The sequence below is a fragment of the Gadus chalcogrammus genome, chromosome 9 (assembly GCF_026213295.1).
Source record: "Gadus chalcogrammus isolate NIFS_2021 chromosome 9, NIFS_Gcha_1.0, whole genome shotgun sequence".
Classification (NCBI taxonomy): Eukaryota; Metazoa; Chordata; class Actinopteri; order Gadiformes; family Gadidae; genus Gadus; species Gadus chalcogrammus.
In genome coordinates, this window is record NC_079420.1 from 23,230,561 (window position 1) to 23,255,764 (window position 25,204).

The window sequence follows — 25,204 nt, forward strand, 5'->3', positions numbered from 1 at the left end:
GATAATATAGAAGGTGCTGACTGTAATAGATAATATAAAGTGCAGTATAGTATGTAACAGCTAATATATAGGTGGTGCAGTATAGTATATACACGTAATAATATAGATAGTATAGTTTGTACATAATATAGTGCAGTGTGACTGAACAGTATAGACAGGTATATAAAGTATAAAGTAAAGTGTACAGTAAGGATATATACAGTACATTATAAGAGTGATATGTGGTGTATAGGTGATTACAGTATATAAGTAGTACTATAGGTGTAAATATAGTAAATAAGTAGTACCATGGGGGGGGTCAGTCACGGGGGGGAAATGTGTGTGTCAAACTGACAGTACAGAGTTCAGAGTGACGTCCGGGTGTGAGGAGCATAAGGTCCTCACCATAAAGTGAGTTGTTCCTTTGTGAAGCTTTCCTCAAACGCAGTATTACGAAGCTTCTCAAGCCCAGGTGAGACTGGAAGGCCCAGGAGGACACTCCAACATACTTGAGAGTATCAGCTCCTTTCATCAAGGAAGCAAGAAACACAGATGAGATTATTAACTATACTAACCCATTCACTGTGTTGTCCCTTGTCTTCTAATGACCCATGCTTAGCCTCTCCTGAGGTAAAGACTAATGTTCTGTTCTTCCTGGAGATAGTCCATACCATGACTTATGTTGCAGCCTATGAGTAAGTCCTGCAAGTCCTGACTAGCAACCTGTACTGCTAGGATTCCCCGGGGGGGAATCCTAGCAATTCCTTTACAGTTTGGAACACAAAGAGTGTGAAGCCCACCCTGATGAGAGGGGGACTGGTCCCAGCAGAGGTCCTAGAGCCCGGGCCATGAGTGGAGGGATGCAGATCACTAAAGGCCACTGCACATGATGTTTGTGTTGATCTTTTCCCCAGACCTTCATGAAGCATGCAGTGTTACTGGAAATGAATAAAATGGGTCACAGACACAGAGTCTGGGAAGAATGCATTCCAAGGCTAAATGATCAGAATAAAAGGAAACTAAGCTGAATCTTAAATTAGAAAAGCCCATGTCATCTTTTTTATAATCCTGTAGAAAGTTAACACGTTACATCGCATACTCTGACATGGATCAGAGTCATAAGCCATTAATATAATAATCCAAAATCACAGTTGCACCTGTAAGCTACTCTAACTTTCTACTGTAAGGCCATGGAGCCACACTTGCCGCACGAAGAATGAGAACCGGTTTTACATGAGCTACACCCCACACATGTTTACTTTCAAGACAGCATCCCAAGGAGCGTCCAGGAAACTGAAAGGGAGTCCAGCTACTCATGGCCCAGAAATCAATGTCCACAAACCACTGGAGTAGGAGCGGACCATGGAGCCCCGCCCCCCTACCCGGGATAAACAGGGTAACGACCGGGCTTTAAATTGGCTCAACCATAAGCGCAAATACGCATGGAATAAGAATAATGCCACATGTTGGATAGTTTGAGGTGTGATTTGATATTTATCTCTAAAGAACAACATTCCACTGTGATAAACAGTGAGCTTAAGACAAGGCAATCAACTTATGCACATTCTTCTGTAGTAGGAGGAGGGGGAGGAGGAGGAGCCGTCCACTCGGGTGAACTTTGTAACAAATTTCTCCGCAAACGCTTCTCATAATTTTTAACCCACCGACCAATGGCCCCGTAACCTGGCGTAGCCTACAAGATGTACATTTGGTGCAGCCTCTTGGCTGGCTTGGCTCTCTTGCCAATCTTATTAAAATCCTTGTTTCCATACTTGAGAGACGACTGTTGTTACATGTGGAGAAGCTTAAAGCTGGGCGCACGGCTGACCCTCTACAAGAGACTCAAACCCTTCTACAGCATTCTAGACCGCTTCTTGGAAACAGCGAAGAAGCATCCTACCAAGACCTTCCTGCACTTTGAAGGCAATGCGTACTCCTACTCGGAGGTGGACCGCCGGAGTAACCAGGTGGCCCGTGCCCTGCAGAACCACGCAGGCCTGCAGGCGGGCGCCGCGGTGGCGCTGCTCCTGGGGAACGAGCCCGGGTTCGTGGTGACCTGGTTGGGCCTGGCCAAACTGGGTTGCTCGGCCGCGCTGCTGAACACCAACATCAGGGCCAAGGCGCTCCTGCACTGCTTCTCGTGCTGCGGCGCCAAGGTGCTCATCGCCTCGGCAGGTAGGCTGCTGTCCCCACCACATTGTATACAGGCCTACTCCGTTTTTAATGTTTTTTTAATTGATTTTTGTTCATGTTTTTTAGTGTAGATAATACTTTCCTTATTTGTATGAAAAGGAAAGTATAGACCTAGATCTTCTGTCGTTTTCGTTTGAACAACATCGTTTGCTGCCTGTTGCGCAGCGTGTCCGCAGTGAAGGCAGCTCTTCATAGGGATTACAGCCTATATATCCTATAGGCTGTCTATATAGCCCTATACTATAGCCTATGGGGCAGCGTGGTTTTCATAGGGATTACAGCCTATAGGGCGACGTGCACTTCCATAGGGATTACTTACAGCCTATAGTGGTGTAGTGGTCCCTGGAGAAGTGGGTATAGCCTACTCTATTCATACCGCTCATATTTCACCTTAGATTAAAAAAACGCATATCATTCTCTTCCACATCAATCATCTCGTTATATATATATAATATCAATATATATGTAAATATCATATGATGATTGAACATCATCATTCAAATTATTCAACAATCGAATCAGTAAAGGCAGCGAGTATTAGCCAATAAGAGGCAGAGTAGCGTGGGTCATGGCGCTTTTGGCCGTGATATTATATATACAATTATATTATATTATATTATAATATATTATATACTATTATATATAGAGCTCCGGGAGTCGCAAACGGCAACATTCACTTTCTCCTCCATGCTGCACTTCACCCCGGACTGCACTGCACTGAGTTTGACGGTTGAACGCTGATTGGCTGTTACTTTACATATGTCACTCAGTGGCCACGCTGTTGAACGCTGATTGGCTGTCATCACGCGAAATTCGCGTCAAAGTTGAAATATTTCAACTCGAGCCAAATCCTCGTGAACGCGCTCGCCTGTGCACGGCGAAAGTGTGGCGCGACAAATCAAAACTGGTCGCCGGTTTTCTCGCGCGAAAAATTCGCCCGATACACGTCTCTACGTTCACTTGTATGGGATCTTGTATGGAGGTAGATTTGTGTCTTTATTATGCAATCAAAAATAATAGGTTTGAGAGCAAAACTTTCCACACTGCAATCAAAAAATAGGTTTGAGAGCAAAACTTTCCACACTGCAATCAAAAAATAGATTTGAGAGCAAAACTATCGACGCTGCAATCAAAAAATGTTTTATTGCAAGATAAATTAATGTGATAAAAAAAATATTAATGGGAATCCAAAAGTTTTGTTTGCAAACCCAAAAGTTTTGTTTGCAAATCCAAAAGTTTTGTTTGCGAATCAAAAAGCTTTGTTTGCGAATCCTAAAGTTTTGCTTGCGAATCCAAAAGCTTTGCTTGCTGTTGAGCTGAATCTCGTGGGCGGGACCTACACCGAAAGATGTAAGACACGTCTCTATTGGCCAGTCTCGATCGGAGTGACAGCTTGGCAACATCCACAGTTAGTAACGAGAGAGGGAGTTCTATTTCATGTAGGCTTCGCCTTATGGGCTTGTCCCGTATGCGCGCTTGCGCGCCCTGAAAATTCCGTAGGCCTCCCTGTCAGCCGACAAGGAGACCATGGCAGAGGAGAGCAGGGCGATGTTGTTGACCGCCGCCGCGGATTGAGAGGCACAAACGAACACCCTGTCCGTCAGGCCGAAAATCTGCTTCTGGAGGCGGTCGGGGGGCAGCGGCTTTTCAGATGTTGCCAAGCTGTCACTCCGATCGAGACTGGCCAATAGAGACGTGTCTTACATCTTTCGGCGTAGGTCCCGCCCACGAGATTCAGCTCAACAGCAAGCAAAGCTTTTGGATTCGCAAGCAAAACTTTAGGATTCGCAAACAAAGCTTTTTGATTCGCAAACAAAACTTTTGGATTCGCAAACAAAACTTTTGGATTTGCAAACAAAACTTTTGGGTTTGCAAACAAAACTTTTGGATTCCCATTAATATTATTTTTATCACATTAATTTATCTTGCAATAAAACATTTTTTGATTGCAGTGTCGATAGTTTTGCTCTCCAATCAATTTTTTGATTGCAGTGTGGAAAGTTTTGCTCTCAAACCTATTATTTTTGATTGCATAATAAAGACACAAATCTACCTCCATAATCTTGTCGCCCCGTCGCGTTTGGTGTGAACGCAAAAAAGTGGGCAATTTGGCTTGCAGATACTACTGAATGGTGCGCATCTGGGGGGATTTAGAAGTGGGTATACACAATGATGACTGAAAATTAAGTGGGTATACGCTGTATACCCGCGTATACCCTGGACTACACCAGTGCCTATAGGGCACCGTGATGCCGACACGCACTTGCACACTGTCATTTCTTTTTTTTTTTTTTTCATAATTGAATTTTTACTTATCTCTATTTACTCTATCTTGTTTTGTTGCTGTTATATGGCTGTTGAGGAAACAAGCCTGTACAATAAGACCCTGATGTGATTCTGATGTTCAGAGGTAAAGGATGCGGTAGAGGAAGTGCTGCCGGCGCTCATCGAGAAGGGCATCAGCGTGTACTTGCTGGCGGACACCTGCAGCACCGAGGGCATCGTGCCCCTGGCCCAAAAGATCTCTCAGGCCTCGGAGCAGCCGCTGTCCCCGGACCACCGGGCCAACGTCACCGTCAAGAGCACCGCGCTCTACATCTACACCTCAGGCACTACAGGTAGAGTTGGCTCGGTCGTGAACGAATCAGTTCGAATGAACAAATTTTTAAGACGAACAAACCGAACTGGTTCCTCTCTATCGTTCGTCTCGTTCGTCTCGTAGACTCGACTCCTCCCAGACCCACTAGTCGCTGACTCGCTGACAGTTCATTCATTTTTCACAACCTACCAGCTCTCATTGTGAACGCTAGTCACCGCGCCATTCGTTTCAATGGGAATCGCGACGTTATATTTTCAACATAAAGTGTACATATTTATCATTTGAAATTCGTCCCAGCCTTTATACCACATTTACTCTAGGGTATATAGCATATAACCGCATTGTCTGATTACAGTTTAATTCATTTTTTAATTCATTGCATCACAGAGAGGCCGTTTCACATGTTAACAATTAGACGAGTGTTACAGTGTGTGAAACCGAAACTGGGCGACTGGTTCACCTCAATAGATTTGAAGGACGCATACTTCCACGTCACAGTGTCCCCCAAACACAGGAAATTCCTGCGTTTCTCATTCCAAGGGTCACACTACCAGTACAACCGTCCCCCGTTCGGCTATTCTCTAGCCCCACGAACGTTTTCCACGTGTGTGGAGACAGCTCTCCAGCCGCTGCACACAACAGGAATGAGAGTACTGTTCTACTTGGATGATCTGCTTTTGCTGGCTCGCTCCAAGGAGGAAGCAGCTATTCAGACAAAAAAGCTGGTAATTCACCTGTGAAATTTAGGCTTCGCCATAAATTGGAAGAAAAGCTCCCCCCTACCCTCACAGAGTTTGTTGTATTTGGGGGTAGGGCTGGATTCAGCTGTAATGAGAGCACGGCTCTCACAGCAGAGGATGGAGACACTGTGGTCTCTCCTCCGCCGCTGTTCCCCGGGCAGCGTCGTGACAGCCCTCTCTGTCATGAGGCTGCTGGGCATGATGTCAGCCGCTCACGCGGTGGTGCCGCTGGGGCTACTCGCCATTCGTTTCAATGGGAATCGCGACGGTCCATACTTTCAACATTTACATATTTGTAATTTGAAATTAGTCCCAGCCTTTATACCACAGATACTCAAGGGTCTATAGCATATAGCCGCGTTGTCTGATTACAGTTTAATTCATTTTTCACAATTGACCAGCTCTCGTTTTGGGCAGTGTTAATTTTTGCTGCTAGATTTAGTCTTGGGCTGCACAGGGTTCTGTTTATGAGAGCCTAAAACACCCGGGACCCCCGCCATCATTGCTAAATCAAGTCTATTATCTTGCTGATATGTTAAACATCCAATAATCAACTACACCCCCATCCCACTGTGTTTGGTTAAAGTTGTAATGTTGACGTTTGAGAATGAGAACGAGGGTCTGAGAACCGTGCATTCCATGATTCGATTCACCGCTACCGGAAACTCGACTGAACGAACAAACGAACGAGGGGCTGAGTCTGACTGACTCAGAGAACCGTGCATGATTCGATTCACCGCTACCGGAAACTTGACTGAACGAACGAACGAACAATTCGCGAACGACTCCTCTTGGCGAAATGAATCACGGAAACAAATCACTAAATCCAACCTACTACAGGTAGGATCAGCACCACCTACACCACCTACTGGTAGAGTCTACACCACCTAGCACAGGGGTCGGCAACCTTTTCTTTGTAAAGCGACATATTTGGTTGGAAATGGGGTGTAGATAGCTGTATGGAGCCTCATATTTGTTGTAATAACAACAACTTTATCATTAAATAGCATGTATAGGCATGTAAAACAATTGGATTTATGCAATGCATGTATCCAATTGCAACAAAACAAACATTTGAGTGGATATTACGTCTAACAAGAAATGCAGGTTTTTAAGTTGAAAGGGGAATCATAGAAAAGATCAGCCCAGCCCTGCTTTTAAAAAACAACACTGGTAAACATTTCAAACAATTGAATTGTGGCTGTCCAGTTCAGTGCTAAGAAGTCTTGTCACATTGATTCCCAGCAACACGTGGGGCCTGCATAAACAAAAAAACATGTTAACATGTTAAAAAAGGTTAACAACTTGCTATAATGAATGACATAATCAAACACCCCCTACCTTTCTCATCCAGTTTCATGGGATTTTGTTTCTGAATTTCATTGTAGAGCTTCTGAATATCAGGGCTGTATGATGTTGTCTTCAGCTTATATATGTTTTGCCTTGTTTGGATCCATAGCTAGGCGTTTTTAGAAAGCTACCCGCTCAGAAAATAGGCGCAGGATAGTCTCGCGATGCACATTTCATGCAGAAAACCATTTTTAATGCCTTATACAAGCAATGTATTTTCAAAAAGTGATAATGTATGGTTGACTTTTGGCCTACAACTATCATTGGAAAATTAATCCCATAAATGTTAATTTGAAGTTATAAAATAAAATATTTTTTTCTTTTTTTTGGCCATAGAAAAACAAAAAAGTTGTCTAAAGTACAATCCAAAAAATGCGTAGACAAGTATTAAAAAAGTAAGGGCGGCGCCAAAGGGCCACGGTTAGCCGACCCCTGACCTAGCACAAGTAGGTTCTACACCACCTAGCACAGGTAGGGTCTACACCACCTAGCACAGGTAGAGTCCACACCAACTAGCACAGGTAGAGTCTACACCACCTAGCACAGGTAGGGTCTACACCACCTAGCACAAGTAGGGTCTACACCACCTAGCACAGGTAGGGTCTACACCACCTAGCACAGGTAGAGTCCACACCACCTAGCACAGGTAGAGTCTACACCACCTAGCACAGGTAGGGTCCACACCACCTAGCACAGGTAGAGTCCACACCACCTAGCACAGGTAGAGTCCACACCACCTAGCACAGGTAGAGTCCACACCACGACAGGTAGAGTCTACACCACCTAGCACACACACCTCCGATAGGAAGTATGCATTACATACTAATTTAGACCCTAAAAGATTGAAAATAAATATATTTTGAAGAAAATCACATTAAATGACATAGGGATCTTCAATCAGCAATCTATACTGAGTCGCTTGGCCTGCCAGCTGCAGTTAGCAGCTTCGTTCGTCAACAGAGAGAAACCATTAACAGATCTCCTCATTCTGTGGGCACCGCAGGGATCTTTATTCCTGAGAAGTAAATCTGGTTTATCGTCCTGTAATCTAAGATGTTAGATAGGAAGGATTCTCTGCAGGACAGAGGATGCAGCTCCCTCTTCTATGTGGGGGACCCCATCCTGCAGGGTCTGCAGGATGGGGCCCCACAGTGACCCTGTGGATGTATCTTTGGGGGGACAGGTCTACCTAAGGCAGCCATCGTGACCCAGGAGAGGGTCTGGGCGGCGTCCTTCATCATGGCGGTGTCCGGGATCAGCTCTGATGATGTCATGTATATCAACCTCCCGCTCTACCACAGCGCTGGCTTCTTGATCGGGGTGTGTGGCTCCATTGAGAGGGGTAACACATATTTTATAAATATATTAATAATTATAGGTTGATGACTAGTACTACTCACACTACTACTACTACTATTACCACAACTATTACCTCTGCTTCTATTGCTACTACTACTATTACCACAAATACTTCTAATAATACTAGTACTGCTATTATTACTTAACACTACTACTACTACTACCAATAATATTACTACTCACACTGATGTTACTACTACTACTACTACTTCTTGTACTACTACTATTACCACAATTACTTCTTATAATGCTAGTACTACTATTACTTATACTACTACTGTTACTACTACCACTCCCAATAGTATTCATTCATAAATCTGTAACACAATACAAACACTGTAGAAGCTTGAACAAATTAAGTGTGAAAGGATGCAGATGGTTTCACACTTGGATGGCTCCATCTATATTTGTGTGTGTGTGTGTGTGTGTGAACATCAGGTGAAGGCCATACCTGTGACCTACGTAGAATAACCCAGATCTGTGACTGCAGGTATGACCTTTGTTCTGAGGAGGAAGTTCTCTGCCTCTCAGTTCTGGGAGGACTGCAGGAGGCACGACGTGACAGTGATGCAGTACATCGGGGAAACAATGCGGTACCTCTGCAACACGGCCAGGGTGAGCAGCAGCAGAGCACCGCGGGACAACGTAGCGGCAAGGGAGTGTTCAGAGGAGCCCACGTCCCGCCATAGGAGGAGCGCTCCTAGGGTCCCCTTGTTAAGACGAGCATTCAGAGGAGCTCTCGTTAAGAGGAGCTCTCGTTAAGAGGAGCTCTCGTTAAGAGGAGCCCTCGTTAAGAGGAGCCCTCGTTAAGAGGAGCCCTCGTTAAGACAAGCATTCAGCGAGCCCTTGTTCAGAGAGCCATCATTAAGACGAGCCCTTGTTGAGAGCTCTCGTTAAAACGAGGCCTCGTTCAGACAAGCCCTCATTAAGATGAGCCCTTGGTCAGCGAGCCCTCATTCGTTAAGCCCTCGTTAAGACCAGCCCTCGTTAAGACGAGGCCTCATTAAGACGAGCCCTAGTTGAGTGCCCTCGGTGAGAGCCCTCGTTCGGCGAGCCCTCATTAAGACGAGGCCTTGTTCAGCGAGCCCTTGTTAAGGCGAGCCCTCATTAAGACTTAGCAAGCCCTTTTTCAGAGCCCTCGTCAAGACAAGCACTTGTTCAGCGAGCCCTCGTCAAGACAAGCCTTTCTTAAGACAAGCCCTCATTAAGACTTAGCGAGCCCTCGTACAGAGCCCTCGTTAAGACGAGCCGTCGTTCAGAGCCCTAGTTCAGACCAGTCCTCATTCAGCAAGCCCTCACTTAGAACCCTTGCTGCTTCAGGTCCACCCTGGGGGGAATCATGAAACACAAGGCCCTGTACAGGATGTGGTGCAACGTGTGATGGTTCCAGAATATGTTTGGAGTGTTCTGGTTGCTATATGGATGGACACTGCTACTAGTTCCTTATTATATTGTCTGTGTTGGTCCTTTTCAGCAAGGGAATGAAAAAGACCACAGAGTCAAGTTTGCCATCGGGAACGGCATCCGCACCGACGTCTGGACCGAGTTCCTAAAGCGCTTCGGAGATATCAAAGTCAGGGAGCTGTACGGGGCCACGGAGGGCAACATCGGCTTCATCAACTACACCTCAAAGATCGGCGTGGTGGGCCGGGTGAACCTCCTCCACCGGGTAGGTGGAGCAGCCCTGAGCCCCTCTCCGTCATGATAAAGTACAGCCGCTCCCCAGTCCAATGCCGCCCCCACACCGTCCCTGACTTTGGCTTTAAATCCACAATGACTTTCCTATTCCCCAGAGATTCTTCCCGTACCTTTTAATCAAGTTTGACATCGAGAAAGAGGAGGCGGTGAGGAACGCAGAGGGCCTGTGCATCCCGGCGGCCAAGGGTGAGCGGACTGAGTGAAAGTGACGGATAATTCTCCAAAATGCATTGAGGCCAAAAATAAAATCAGCCCTTATGATTTAGTTAATACTGCAGCCCAAGCTTACAGAGCATTTAAAATATGTCAAGCTGTATTTTTTCCATTTGAGTGAATAATGTCATTACTCCTCAGGTGAGACCGGACTCTTAGTGGGAGCCATTACTAAAATCTCTCCGTTCAATGGCTATGCTGGGAACCAGCAGCAGACGGATAAGAAACGTCTGAGCAACGTGCTGAAGCAGGGGGACCTGTACTTTAACAGCGGGGACCTGCTCCGCATCGACCACCAGGGCTTTGTGTACTTCCAGGACCGGGTGGGGGACACCTTCAGGTAGGTCTGCCTCCCTCGCTTACAGCTCAGATTTTATATAGGTTAGGAAACATTTTGGTTACACTTCACAATGAGGGTACATTAATTAACCAATGATTAACATGAGTTAATGCAGTAAGGTAGTACCTTCCTTGGGGTCAGGATATAAGTTGAATAGGTTTAAGTTGATACCTTACTCAGATGGAAACCATTACGTTAGTTACCGTTGAACACCATTACTAAGTGATACTTAAATCAGTTGTTAAAGAGGAAATCTAAAAGATTTCTGTCTTGTTCTCTTTGGGTGACCCCTTGATTACTTACAAACAGTGTTTGACTTTTGTTTACCAAACTCATAATACTGCAAATGCAAGGGCAATCCCCAATAGGTCTTAGGCTTTTTAAATGCTAATCAAGGGTTAGGTAATGCATATTTCTGCATTTACTAACGTGAATCCATGGTTCATGATTGTACTCTTATTGTACAGCGTTGCTGATGTTTTAGATATGTTCCTTCTCTGTAGGTGGAAAGGGGAGAACGTAGCCACGGCGGAGGTAGGAGACATACTGACCACGTCTCACTGCATCTATGAGGCCAACGCTTACGGGGTGAAAGTGGAAGGTGCTGCATTAGTAGTCACTGTATAGCATTATCATTGAGAAAAGATAACTTAAAGTTGGTCCAGTCCTCATGTTTCCATCCGCTGCTCTCCAGGCCACGAGGGGAGAATCGGGATGGCAGCCGTCACTCTGAAGGAAGGGGAGGAGTTTGATTGTTCGGACGTTTACAAGCAAGTCGTAAACTACCTCCCCTCGTATGCTAGGCCCTGCTTCATCAGGGTGCAGGTGAGGCTGGTGGGATGTTGCACCCGGTTTATACAAAACTGATATTCATCTAGAAATCTGATCCAATATCAGGCTTGAGGTACATAATGGACCTGGACGATAACGGCTCCATAAAGTAAAACATGCTAAATGTATCCTTTGCTTTGCGTTGTTAGCGCTCTCTGGAACTGACTGGTACTTTCAAGATGAAGAAGGTGAAGCTGGTGGAGGAGGGCTTCGACCCCTCCCTCATCTCCGACCCCATGTACTTCCTGGACCCCCAGAGAAAGACTTACGTTCCGCTCACCGAGAACATCTACGCGTCTATATCTGCCGGGGCGGTGAAACTCTGAGACCGGCACTGGAAGTGAAATCTGATAATGTGATTCTTAAGGAAAGGTTTTGTCATGTTTTTTGTGCAAGCAAGCTTAACCGCCTGTTTACAGAAGTGTCGTACCGGCTCAAAGTAGTACTCATAACTCAGATAATAATAATGCAGGGATAGATTTTTAAGATCCATTTTAAGATCTTTTTAATTGAACAAAACTCTAGTTTGTAATTGTTGTATGAACATAGGCCATCATTGTCAGATATTGAGGCACTTTTGAATAATGTATTGTCAATCATTAAATTGTGATTAATAAAAGGAAATGTTTTCTCAATGTCAGGACAGATTATCTTCCATTAAATCAAGGAATGTGATATAATGACCAAATTTTTTTGTCATTTGACAAAGTGACAAGAATTTCTTGTTGGTTTATCCTATGCCGTTTTCAAACCCAATTGAGTTTTAAATAATATGTGAACCATTTGCTAAATGGACTTTGCAGCAGATTCTAATTCTAGTCTGTCCTTTCGTCCGAACATTTCTTGCCCATGTGTTTGGAGATGTATACAGTGTGGTTGAGTATTGACTTAACCTTTGCACAGTCATCCACATTGCTCCTAGTTGGCAAAGTCCCACAGAACTCCAAAGACCTTAACCCTGCCAAACATTGCATTTTGTCATTCGCTGTGATCAGAAATCAAACAACCCATTAGAAAGTTCTTTAAAAATGAATTTATTTATTAATACAGTGATATACTTAGAAATGTGTTGCAAAGGAAACAAATAAATAAAAAGAATGTCAGCCACACAGGAAAATAAACTAGTGTTGGAGTTGAAGCAGTGTTGTCATATCAAAAGAAAATCGTACTGATGTGCCATAATAAATTGTCTATTAGTACAAAAATACATTTCAGGGCACACAATACAGCATCCAGTATCACAAATAAAGGAAGGGGGAACTCGTCAAAGCAGACCCTTCAAGTACATATCTTTTAAAATGATTTAAATCAAGCACTTTTCTTCTATTTTGTAAATAAGAATAAAAAGATTTTGTTTTGGACTGTTAAAAATGCCTAGGTGGTGTGTGTGTAGTGAGTCTGTAGAAAAGTGGGTTCTTACTGCTTGTGTCAGTTCCAAGGCTCAGGGCTGTCCCGGATACAAACATAACCAATGTTGCTGCGCTCTTTTTTTAGGAAACCTTTTCTTCTTTTATACAAAATAACAAAGATGTACAAAAAGTTCATTTACAGAGAACCAAGGCCATATGCTAGCTATATTTACAGCCATAATTTAAACATTATCTAGACTTAGTCGTTTGTTTTTTGTGTAGTTCCTCAGACTTCATATGCATAGCAGTAAAATAAAGCATACCTTTTTCGTCAGCCTCAATTATTCTTGTGTGCTAAATCAGAGTTTACTGATATGAGGAGATGTAGAGAGGCGCCATCGACCCTGGGGGGCCGACCGCGCTAACTGAAGCACTGAAAGGGTTTTTAAACTCTCACTGAAAAAGTTAATATGCAGATAAGGCATCACTGCTTGCAGTGTACGATGGGTTCTTCATGTGTTGGAACTTAGTAGCAGGCTTCTGGACCTGAGTCATAGCACATGCATAGATCTCTAGACAGCAGGAGTTTGTCAAATCAAGTCAGTATATTAATCTACGGTAAAACATTGCTACAAAAAAGATCTGTTCTAAACATTGGAGAGGACCCATTTGCAAACAAATGGGCTTCTGATGCTAATACTTAAACCTCCATTCTTCATATAGTATATTGATATATATATATATATATATTTATATATTTATTTCTTCTTTTTTTTCATGATGCCTAGCCTTCCTTCATAACCGCTGCGTCGGGCTCAGCGTGTTTCCAAGTCCTTAAGAGATTCTTCGAGAGCCAGTTGCGTGGCCACAGCCCTCCCAAGAACAGCGTTCTTGGACATAGCAGAGGTTCCTGTTTGTGAGTGCTATACAGTATGCTAAATCTCCCCCCCCCCCCCGCCCCACTGTAATATTATTAAACTCTCTAGTTTCCTTTTTCTTGCTCTGCTCCTCACCTTTAGAAAAAATTAGACAAAAAATGTCAATCTGAAGATTATTCAGTCTGCGGCACTGGTCATGCATTCCAACAACAGTTCCGTTTTTTTCATATAATTCGTTTTTTTTGTGTTAAATCCTTAAAGATATACTTTTTTTTGCAAGCCTTCAAAGCACCAAAAACATAAAAATAAATGAAACCAAAGGAACAGGGGGGGGTTACAGCCACGGAGGGCCGGGGGGGCGCCCGGTCTAACGGGGGGTCTGGACTCGTTCCAGGGTGGACTTGTGATGGTTCTCTGGTCGTTTGCGAGGGGAGGGACACAGTAAACAGTGCGAGTGTTGTTTCCAGTTCCATACTTCCTCGGGCGGTGTGGCTCAGCCCCGGAGGCCATGGAGGGAGCACAGCAGAGGAGCGGCGCGGGGGGGGCCTCCCCCTGCCCTCCACGCACACCAACAGACCAGCTGTCACACCTCAGAAGTGGTCGATGAGCACAGAGACACAGTTTGCGCCCACCAGGTAGTTGGGGTCCCCAGGGAGGGATTTGTTCTGCCAGGTCTTGGGGTCACCTGCAGTCCGAAGAGATGAACACAACCAAAGTGACAATGGTTAGTAAACAGGGAGGAGTGGGGAGTACTTATTAGTAGTAAATAATAAGTACAGGCAGGGCTCCAAAGTAAAAGCATGGATGCATGGCCGGTTGTGTTGGAAACAGGAAAGAGAGGGGAAGCGCGTAACAGTAAAAAGAAGAAGCCCCCCTTAGCCCCAATGAAGTGGACCAAAGCCACAACAATAGAGTGTTTGTCTATAGAATATTGTTTATACGCTGACCTTCGCTGCTAGACCACTTCCTGCTGTCCTCTGGACAGACAGGTCTCGTCCACACTCCAGCATGTGGTCATACTGGGAGTGTGGGCGATGAGGAGAATCATTAGTATTCTTTATTCATTATTATTCTTTATTAACCACAACCGTCCATCCAGCCCTGAACACATAGTAGCCCACCGGCTCTTGTTCATACCAACCAATGAGCAAAATAAAAAGGATCCGCACACCGAAGTCTACCGGGCCCCCTAAACCCAGGACAGGAGTCGCCCTCACAACCCGGATGAGATGACAGGTCAGCATGGACAGTGCTTTGCTCATTGGGCCGGTTTCAAAACAAGGCTCTGCTGCGCAGACCAAACCTTTCCACCTTCAAGCGCATGCTATGGTTGGGGGTGGTTTCAGTTTCAGACAGACAGACAGACAGACAGACACATTCAGACAGACAGACAAGACACGCTCCTCCTGACCCTCATACTAGCATTTGAAAGCATAGCGTTCAAATGAAAAACAAAACGGTAAGAGCCCAACAGGGCGAAGGGAGAGAGAGAGGACAGCGTACCCGACGAGGAGTCAGAGGATTTTAGAGCAAAAGACCAACCATCTGGGGTCATAGACGCACAGTGAGGCAGGCGCAGCTCCACCGGCTTCAGGAACTTCAGTCCATGAGGGCCACACATCACCAGGGGGCTCAGCAACGTCTCCCCTGTGGCGCAACATACACACACACCTGGTTACACCTGGATACAGTGTCACTTCAACACACACACACCTGGTTACCGCTGGACACAGTGTCACTTTATTACACACACACACACACACACACACACACACACACACACACACACACACACACACACACACACACACACACACACACACACACACACACACACACACACACACACACACACACACACACACACACACACACACACACACACACCTGGTTACACCTGGATACAGTGTCACTTCAACACACACCTGGTTACACCTGGATACAGTGTCACTTCAACACACACACACACACACACACACACACACACACACACACACACACACACACACACACACACACACACACACACACACACACACACACACACACACACACACACACACACACACCTGGATACAGTGTCGCTTCACCACGCACACACACACACACCTTGTTAACAGTGTCACTTCAATACACACACACACCTGGTAACACATGGATACAGTGTCATTCAACACACACACCTGGTAACACATGAATACACCTGGATACAGTATAACTTCAACAGCACACAACCTGGTTACTCCTGGTTAGGGTGTTGGTCACACACACACACACACACACACACACACACACACACACACACACACACACACACACACACACACACACACACACACACACACACACACACACACACACACACACACACACACACACACACACACACACACACACACACAGCTCGCTAATTCTGCTCCTCAACCATTATTTCAGAAAAAATGAATCTTGTAAATAGTATATCTACAACATTATGCATATTATATACAAACACTTGCAGATAGTATGTACAAATAGTATATCAACACTTGTAAAGAGCATAGATATACACACTAGTAAATAGTATATAAACACTTGTAAATAGTATATAAACACTTGTAAATAGTATATAAAAACACTAGTAGATAGTATACAAACACACTAGTAAATAGTATACATTAACACTAGTAAATAGTATAAACACTTGTAAATAGCATATAAACACACTAGTAAATAGTATAGAAACACACTAGTAAATAGTATATGAACACTTGCACATGATCAAGTGGTTCTACATACCTTTCTCCTTGTCCAGCGGCGGCAGGATGCTGTTGTCGCGGCACACCTTGAAGTAGATCTCCTGCTCCACGCTGTCGGGGATGGCGCCCTGGGGGATGATGATGCTGACGCCCGTCTCGATGGAGCTCAGCACGCCACCGTTGCAGTTGAAGATGCCGCGGGCCGTGGCGACCACCGTGTGGCCTTCGTCCTCGTCCTCGTCCTCCAGGGCGCTGGGGCTGGGCGGAGACGCACCAGAACACACCAATCACACCACAGCTTGTTAGTCCACAGCCAATAGGAAGGCGCCTATAGCCCTGTGAGCTTGTTAGCCCCCGACCAATAGGAAGGCTCTGATAAACCTTTTATTGAGTTAGCCCACAACCAATAGGAAGGCATTCATTTTGCCACCAGTTGTTTTCTAACTGCCCTTACACGTTGTCCCAAGTAGAGCTCAGCCTCATGCTAAGCTCTCCCCGTGTTTGGTTTCCTCTCTGGCTCTGATGGTGAGCGAGATGGTCCCAGGTCAGCTAGCCCCTGCCCCCCCTTCGCCAGCTCCTCACCTGACGGGGATGGCTTTGGGCGCGGCGCTGACGTTGTTGTGCTGGTACTTTGGCCGGTTGTCCATGGTGCGTGTGAAGGTGTCCAGGCCACTGTCGTGGTCCAAGGGCTGGGGGGAGAGCTGCGGCTTGCTGCCGTTGTTGTTGCTGCTGCCGCTGAGCCCCAGGGGGGGGGGCTTGGCCGTGTCGTTGGGCAGCAGGTTGTGGTTGAACTTTGGGCTGTCGAACTTGCGCTCGAAGGGCCGGGCGGAGCTGGTGTAGGGCTTGGGGACGTAGCGGTTGTAGCTGGCGGGGGTGGGGGCGCCCAGGGCCTTGGGGGGGGCCTCGGTGCCGTTGACGGGGGACTTGTCCGCGAGGCCGCCCCCGCGGGGGGGCAAGTAGCCCCCCTGGGCCAGGTCGTCCCGGCCGGCTGGACGCAGGGCCACCGCCTCGGGCTTGGGGGGGCTCAGCACGTCGGGGATGGAGTTCACTGTGGGAGTAAACACACACTGAACTCACCCTCCATCACTCACACACTGAACTCATCCTCCATCACACACACACTGAACTCACCCTCCATCACACACACACTGAACTCACCCTCCATCACACACACACTGAACTCACCCTCCATCACACACACACTGAACTCACCCTCCATCACACACACACTGAACTCAACCTCCATCACACATACACTGAACTCAACCAGCATCAAATGAACATGGCAATGACCATGGTCTCTGGATATACAGTACATTAGAGGATTATTCTGATGTTCATGCCTGCCTTCAGGCATTGACTTATGATTACAAATAAGCTTCAGGTGAAAGTCTCGCAAACTTACCCTCGTTGGGGCCAAGTTTGGGCAGAGAGTTTGGGGGGATGGCGGGGGTCTGCGGGGGTCCGTACTGGGAGGTGGGGCTCATCACGTGCATGGGGTCGTACCTCTTCTCCACCGGACTCACCTTCTCCATGGACTCCACCCTGCACAGTGAAACACAAGAAGGGCGTGACTTCTACAGACCGGTCCAACCTGCTCCTCTACAGGGCCCATGGGCGGGCAGGGCCGAGGTAAGAGGAGACAGACCTGTTGTAGTGGTAGGACAGCTGGCCTGGTTTGGGCATGTCGTGGAAGCGGTTGATGGCGGGCCCGGGCTGGCTCATGGCCTTGCTGTCAAAGCTCCGCCGGTCGAAGTAGGACAGCTGCTTCCTGTAGTACTCCTCGTCCTCGTCAGGGTCGAAGTGGTTGGGGCGGCCCTCGTCCTTAGGGTGGGGCTTCTGGGGCTCAGGGGCCCTGGGGCAGGGGTCAGGGGAACAGGGAGAGGAGAAGGAGGGCAGAGACACACAGCTCTGTTGAGAAAACTCTAAACTAAATATTGAAATAGATATTTATATAAATATATACTTTTTTTCAACCAGGCTCCTGGCCACCAGAGGGAGCTGCCACATTATCAAAAGCTCTGTGGGGCGTCTTTACAGTTTCATTAGGCTCCTCCTCCCCTACCTGTAGCATGGCCGCTCCTGCTCCAGGTTGCTCAGGGAGTTGGCCTTGAGCACGGGGCCGGGCGCCATCACCGGCCTGGGGACGTCTGCGGGCTGGAGGGGGGACAACGCAGAACAACAAGCTCACCGTCAGCCCCTGCCACCGCAGGTCACTCTACCATGCACGTGTGCAGTGATCACTATGACACGCCGGGCTGTGGGGTACGTACCCTGGGGGCCGAGGGGTCCCCTCCGTCCTTGGCCCGGTCCACAGACACCGAGCGCTTGTTCTCGAACATCTTGACCCTGTTGAGCACCGACTGGGGCTTCATGGCCGGGTCGTCCTCCTGCTCGTCCCGGGGCAGCGGGCCCTTGCCGCCCGGCTCCCCAGGGGACTGGCCGCCACCGTCCCCCTTCAGGGGCCCCTCGCAGTTCAGCCCCGCCTCGTGCCCCGACTTGTACAGCCGGTTGGGGGGCCCGGGGTTGTAGGCGGGCCGGGGGGCCGCGTCCCCGTAGTACTGCTTGGGGGGGTCCGGGGAGCGCGGCGAGCTGGCCCCGGGGAAGCCGTGGGCCTGCTCGGCCTCGTAAGGCGAGCGGGCGTCGTAGGGCCCCGGGGGCGGGGCCTCGTCGTAGCGGCCCGGCCCGGGGGGCTTGGTGTGGCGGGGGCGGCCGTCGTAGCCCAGCGCAGGGGGGGGCTCGTCGTAGCGGGCCTGGGGGGGGCTGTACTCCTTCCCGGGGCCGTCCTCGTAGGGGGACCGCTGGTGGTAGCCCCCGGGCTGCTGGGGCCCCGGCTGGTAGGGGGTGGGCGGGGCCGAGGTCGGCTGGTGGCCCTGCTGGTAGCCGCCGGCGGGCGGGGCCGAGGTCTGCTGGTCGTAGGGGGCCCACTGGTCCTGGTAGTGGGGCACGCGGCTGTCGTAGTGCGGGTGGGGGTCGAAGGTGTGGGGCTTGGGCTCGCCGTAGCCGCCGCTGGCGTCGTAGCCGTAGGGCGGGTGCTCGCTGTCGCGGTATGGCTGTTTGTCCTGGAACGACGGCTGGTGGCTGTAGCTCAGCGACTGCTTCATGCCGTGGTTCACGCGCACGGGGTCATCCATGTTGTACAGGTCCTTCTTGTACATCTGTGGGCAGAGGAGAGGAGATAACTGCAGCCGTCAGACAGCGGCAACACAACACAACGGGCCACAGGCTCAGTTCAACATAGTCTAGATTAACCGGCTCAGTGCTCGAATAGAAATCCTTTGGGACTTTGGGATCAACTGTGCAAAATATTGATATGACATTCAAGTTAAAGTGCAAAGACACAGGCAGACTTGTTCGTTGTCAAAAAGAAAGGCTGAATGTTTGTTTGACATGATGCCTTTCAAGAATAAAGTAGTAGGAATGTAATGATTACCACATTTTGTAGACCTAGGTTGAACCAGAAGGCTATTTGTACGTTTCTGAAAGGCCTCGTTTCAAACGTATGATGTGTAGCCTGTAGACAGCAGATGCAGTGAGCTCCACTTAATGTTAGAGTAGCTTGGAGGGTAATGAACAAAATTCTGCAGGACAACACCCCAACATGACACCTTGGTTGGAATTAAGTTTGGTTTTGTTCATCAATGCTTAACGGGGGTCCAATTTCAAAAATACTGTCTGCAGGTTATTTCCATCATGCAACCAACATTCAGTTTGCTTCTAGTGCAAAGCAAACATAGACCAACTATTGGCAGTACAGCCGACGGTACAGCTAGCGCTAAAAGGGCCAGGCCGACACGCTCAGAGGCAGAGGCTCAAAGCTGAGAGAAGAAGATCCAGAAAGAGGATTCGACCAACAAATCCCAAAAGATAAAATCAAATCAACCATCAAGGAGGCCATGCAGAGGAAGAACACAAAGTGGAACAGAGGTCCGTCAGGTCTTGATCCACAATCAGAGACCCGGGACCCCGGGCCGTTCCACTCGGGCGGCCCCTGTTGTGATGCCGCGGGCCGGTCTGGGGTGCACCCCCCCCCCCCGGGCCAGAGACACCAACGGCTCAGCAAGGTCCCGGCGTGGGCGGACTCATGCAGGGGGAGAGCGTGAAGGAAGCGTGTGCGAGAAGTCAGGCGGTTATAACACACACACACACACACACACACACACACACACACACACACACACACACACACACACACACACACACACACACACACACACACACACACACACACACACACACACACACACACACACACACTGCCCCCCAGTGGCCGGTGAGGAGGTAGCAGCAGGAACAGCAGGAGGAGGAGCAGGAGGAGGAGGAGCAGGAGGAGGAAGAGGAGGCAGGGGCAGCAGGAGCAGCGCGGGTACCTTTGGTTCTGGACCAGGCTGCCCGCACAGGAGGGGTTCATGTGGAGGTGGCGGAGGAGGAGGTGGTGGTGGTGGGGGCTGATTTAGCTCGGGGACAGGGCTGGGGCTGCTAAGTAAGTCGGCCTGCAGAGGGACGCCGGCCCCCTCGAGGCGGGAGCCCTCGAGCTGCGTGGGGTGCTCCGCCCCAGGGGGCGTGGCCAGAGCGGCCTCGTCCTGCTGTGGAGCATCGTTAAGGACACACGTTCACTACACGCCCAGAACACGCCTCACACTCGCTCACGTGTGCACCAGGAGTCCTTACACGTGTCAGAACAACCCATCATGTCACTGTGACCATGGAGGAGGAGGTGGGGGGGGGAGCTCAGGACCTTACCTGCTGTGGGGCAGCCATCTTGAAGCCGGCCGGGTCGAGGCGGTGGGCGGGGTCGGGCTGCTGGTACCCGGGGTAGGCGGGCGTGTCCGGGATGACGGGCGGGTCCTCCCGGACGGGCTCGGAGGAGCGGGTGATGGCGGGCTCGGTGGGCAGGCCCACCTCGTCGTTCAGCGTCTCGTCCAGCTCCTGGTCGGTGTAGGCCCCGCCCTCCGTGTCCGTGTCCTCGTAATCCGAGGTGTGGCGGCTGTCTGTGCTATACATGGAGTACTCGCTGCCCGGTGCTGACAGGTAGGACAGCCGATCGTCGTGGATGTCCAGGTCGTCCTCTGGCGCCCCGTCCGCCTGGAGGGGGGGAGGGGGGAGGGAGGGAGGGAGGGAGGGGGTGGGGGGAGAGAGAAGGAGACAGGCAGAGGAAGAGTGAGTGAGAGAGAGAATAACACAAGTAATTATGCCAGGCACTTTCACTGAGCTTGCACGCATATTTCTCTGCAAGAGCGATACTGAAGCTTGTGAGGAGAAAATCATTTATTGAGCGCACACATAAAGTGAAGCAGCAACACGTTTCTGCTCGCTCGGATGTTGTTTCTGCTCGTGTGGTGATCAACTTTTTGGGACAAAGTGGGCAGAGCCAGCATTGGCCATTGTATCCCTAAACATGATTGCTTACTCTGACCCTATGACATATAGACGTGGATTTCGCTTAACCCTAGACATGGCCCTGTAAACTCCTTATGTAGGGAGCATTGTTCCATTTAGATTTGACTACTTTATATATAAATACAGATATACAAATATATTGAGTAATCAGACGATCGCGGTCTTACACTAAAGAAATACGTACACTGCAGTATTTATTTCCTGATCAGCATTTTTAACGTTTATATTTCCTGGTCTGGTTATATCATATATACTCAAGTTATGCTAATCTTCAGGGATGAATAAGGTTCACACTGCACTCTTATTCGTGACAGGCATACACGTTTGGCTAACGACCTCAAGCTGTCTGAAGTGAGCGCTGGGCTTTATAGTTCTCCAAAGAGTGTTCTGAGACCTCATCTCTGGAGCAGACTCTTGGTTAAATGTGAGCTCGCTGATGTTCCCCAAAAAATACTCCAACACTCCAAGAGGTGTTTGGACTCCCCCGGCAGCATGTAACCAATCACATTCAGGGACACACTGGCCACCGCTTGCTCCGGCTGCTAACTAAGTGGCCGGATATAAAAATATCTGAGCGAGCAGGAAAACACTTAGCGAGCACGATCGCAAAGACAGCATTTGTGCGCACGGGGGCGTCAGTTGTGTGCCGTTTCACTTTCGTTGCTCAATGGATGATTTTCTCCTCCCAGGTTTTGTAATTGCTCTCGCAATCAGAGAGACCCTGCAACCCAGCGCTCGCAATAACCGCTTGGGGCATGATGGAGAGACACGCAGAAAAAGTGGGAGTGAGTGAGAGAGTGAGCCGCATGGCGGAGGGTGAGAAATGATGTGGGTGATGGAGAAGCAGCGGGAGTGTTGAATGAGAGAGAGTGAGAGAGAGTGAAAGCGAGACAAACAGAGAGAGTGATTTTGGAGTGAGTAAGAGTGATAGGGAGATCAGAGAGTGAGTGTCAGTAAGTAAGGCAGACAGATTCAGAGATACAGAGTGAGAGACCGAGACACAGAGTGTGAGTGAGTGAGAAGCAGAGAGTGAGTGAGAGTGAGTGAGTGAGTTACAGACAGAAATCATTGGATCTCTTGATAAAATAATGTAGCATATTGTAATGAAGTATATTGTCTGTTGATTCAAAAATCGGACCCAAGGGCCAAAATGGACCACAGATATGGCCCTACGATAGAGCAATAAAGACAAGTGTTCTTCCACTGATCTTAATGAGGTTCCACTGAGGTATCACCTTGCCCTCCGACACCCAGACCAACTGGTTCTGCTGCTGCTGGATGGTCTCCTTCAGCGCGCCGTACCAGCCATCATTCATGTTGTTCATGTTGATGGTTGCTGGGGAGGAAGAACAATGACGTATCAATCACTGTTTATGAGCCGTCTTATCAACCCTGCTGCAAATAAACTCAACAACGTGCATGGGGAGGAAGCCATGCCAGCCCCCTGCCCTCCCTGATACCCCCCCAGTGTGTGTGTGTGTGTGTGTGTGTGTGTGAATATTTGTAGCTATGTATGTATGTATGTATGTATGTATGTATGTATGTATGTATGTATGTATGTATGTATGTATGTATGTATGTATGTATGTATGTATGTATGTATGTATGTATGTATGTATGTATGTATGTATGTATGTATGTATGTATGTATGTATGTATGTATGTATGTATGCATGTATGTATGTATGTATGTATGTATGTATGTATGTATGTATGTATGTATGTATGTATGTATGTATGTATGTATGTATGTATACGTTTGTGTGTGTGTGTGTTCCCTCACTGGTGAAGAGGTGGTGGTTGTTCTTCCTCAGCTTGATGGCGCGCTCGTACAGCTTGCGGGCGCTCTTCCTGGACTCGGGGCACAGACGGGTCCTCATGTTCTTCACGCCCTGCTTGTTGTCAGGGTTCAGGAACACCACGATGGGGTACCACTGGGCGTAGTTCAGCCGGTCCACCGCGTTGGGCGTGATGTCCAGCACTGCGTGCTTGTCCTACGGCGTGGGGACAAGAAGGCACACGTGATTGGTTGTTCACCGATTGCGTTGTTCGTAGAGGTGAAACATCAGCAGAGGTTCAAGACGGTACAACGGGCGGGGAACGTCGTCGATGAGGCGTTGGTTGAGGGCACAGACAGAAACACTCACTCTGTCGATGATCTGCTTGATGGTGTGAAGACGAATGATTCCTGAGCTGCGCTGGTCCGTTCCTGCATCCCTAGGTTCGCTCTCTGGTAAACATAGACACACAGCAGTAATGTAGAGACACGTCCAGACACGAGATTCATTGAGATTTGAGAATGGCTGCTTTGTTGTCATTGAACCGTACGCTGTGTCGTCAGAAAAACGTACTTGCAAGCTCAAAGATATCGGGCTCCTCCCTGGCTAGTTTTTCCCGGGCCACGTCAGCGATGGGCCCGAATATCACCACGGGCCTCAGGAACCCGGCTGGAGGAGCAGAGAACAGGAGGACCAAAACCCAGAGCAGTCAGGCTCCTGGAGGAATCCACTACCCCCAAACCAACCCCAAACACACTACAACAACACACTATTTAAATACATATTTTACTGTAATTTGCACAGCATTCTTGCACTAAAGAATCAGGTTGGCTCCACTACCACTTGAGCACTTTACGCTTACACATATTATATTACTTATTATCATCGTTTTAGTTTCTCGATATATTATTTACTTTATTTTAGAATTAGTATTCATTATTTTGTTCCATTGATGCTGCCAATTATTTTAACTTTTTTTACTTTATCTTGTATTGTTGCTGTTATCTGGCTGATGAGGAACTAAGCCTAACGATTGTACTCTTGTGTACAATAAGATATAATAAAAGTATTTCTGCTTCTGATTCTGATTCTGACCACACACAGATGACCGTCAGACCCCCCCACCCCTCACCTTCTCTTAGCACCACCCGCTCGTAGGCGGGGAACTTGGTCTGCACCGGCTGGGCCGACAGGTCCTCCCGGCTCTTCCTCAGGTTCCTCTTGGAGCTGCGCAGCCCCCTGAACCTCCAGAAGTCGGCGCGGTCGCCCCCCGCGGTCTTTGGGAGGGTGTACTGCACGCTGGAGAGCTGCTCCGCTCTGTTGGGGGGGGCGTGTGGAGATACAACCTTAAGCGCACTGCTCCTTAACATAAGGGTTCTCCTTAACATAAGGGTTCTACATGGCCTGCGACTCATTTAGTCTTAATGGCTCAGAGCATCGTGTGGGCTAGAGGTTAACCGTCTAACCCCACCCTCGATAAACTTTACATTTACTAAATGTACTTTGATTATTTATCAACCGTATTTCACTGGACCAGCATCCGGTGAAATATATTTGATATTGTCTTTGTCAATCTAATTAACCTAACCCAACACTCCCCCTCCCCCTCCCCCTTCCCGAGGACATTAAGGATTCACGAATATTACTTCTGCTACTCCAAATACAACCCCTATCCTGGACCACGGCGGAGCAGGGCGTAACAAGGGGCGACCACGCCCATCCAACCCAGAGGATGGGCGTGTCCGCAGCACCACCACGG

The 25,204-nt window shown here is 48.3% G+C and overlaps 2 protein-coding genes across 2 annotated transcripts in view; one reads left to right on the plus strand and one right to left on the minus strand.

Annotated features, from left to right (window-relative positions):
- Positions 1-1,435: 1,435 nt before the first annotated feature.
- Positions 1,436-12,884, plus strand: zgc:101540 (hsFATP2a_ACSVL_like domain-containing protein). The gene is made up of 10 exons (XM_056598544.1): positions 1,436-2,154; positions 4,581-4,790; positions 8,045-8,203; positions 8,711-8,835; positions 9,695-9,889; positions 10,014-10,104; positions 10,273-10,471; positions 10,975-11,072; positions 11,166-11,296; positions 11,452-12,884. The coding sequence occupies exons 1-10, from the start codon at positions 1,680-1,682 to the stop codon at positions 11,626-11,628; spliced, it is 1,860 nt and encodes a 619-aa protein (XP_056454519.1). The 5' UTR covers positions 1,436-1,679; the 3' UTR covers positions 11,629-12,884.
- A 749-nt stretch (positions 12,885-13,633) lies between these two features.
- Positions 13,634-25,204, minus strand: part of tjp1b (tight junction protein 1b) — a 50,008-nt gene continuing 38,437 nt past the window's right edge. The window contains exons 16-30 of the mRNA XM_056598525.1: positions 24,578-24,762; positions 24,019-24,114; positions 23,815-23,897; positions 23,451-23,661; positions 22,903-23,003; positions 21,011-21,352; positions 20,638-20,853; positions 18,541-19,425; positions 18,333-18,424; positions 17,916-18,122; positions 17,673-17,812; positions 16,850-17,315; positions 16,308-16,525; positions 15,033-15,176; positions 13,634-14,214 (exon numbers count right to left, since the gene is read on the minus strand). Of these exons, the coding sequence (XP_056454500.1) occupies positions 14,120-14,214; positions 15,033-15,176; positions 16,308-16,525; positions 16,850-17,315; positions 17,673-17,812; positions 17,916-18,122; positions 18,333-18,424; positions 18,541-19,425; positions 20,638-20,853; positions 21,011-21,352; positions 22,903-23,003; positions 23,451-23,661; positions 23,815-23,897; positions 24,019-24,114; positions 24,578-24,762 (3,481 nt within the window). The 3' untranslated portion in view covers positions 13,634-14,119. The remainder of the gene's footprint in view (positions 14,215-15,032; positions 15,177-16,307; positions 16,526-16,849; positions 17,316-17,672; positions 17,813-17,915; positions 18,123-18,332; positions 18,425-18,540; positions 19,426-20,637; positions 20,854-21,010; positions 21,353-22,902; positions 23,004-23,450; positions 23,662-23,814; positions 23,898-24,018; positions 24,115-24,577; positions 24,763-25,204) is intronic.

Excerpts from the sequence above, each read along its gene's own strand:
- zgc:101540 (XM_056598544.1), top strand. The coding sequence starts at position 1,680 with ATGTACATTTGGTGCAGCCTCTTGGCTGGCTTGGCTCTCTTGCCAATC. Across the intron at positions 8,204-8,710 it reads GTGTGGCTCCATTGAGAGGG|GTATGACCTTTGTTCTGAGG; the intron begins GTAACACATATT and ends CTGTGACTGCAG. Across the intron at positions 8,836-9,694 it reads ACCTCTGCAACACGGCCAGG|CAAGGGAATGAAAAAGACCA; the intron begins GTGAGCAGCAGC and ends GGTCCTTTTCAG.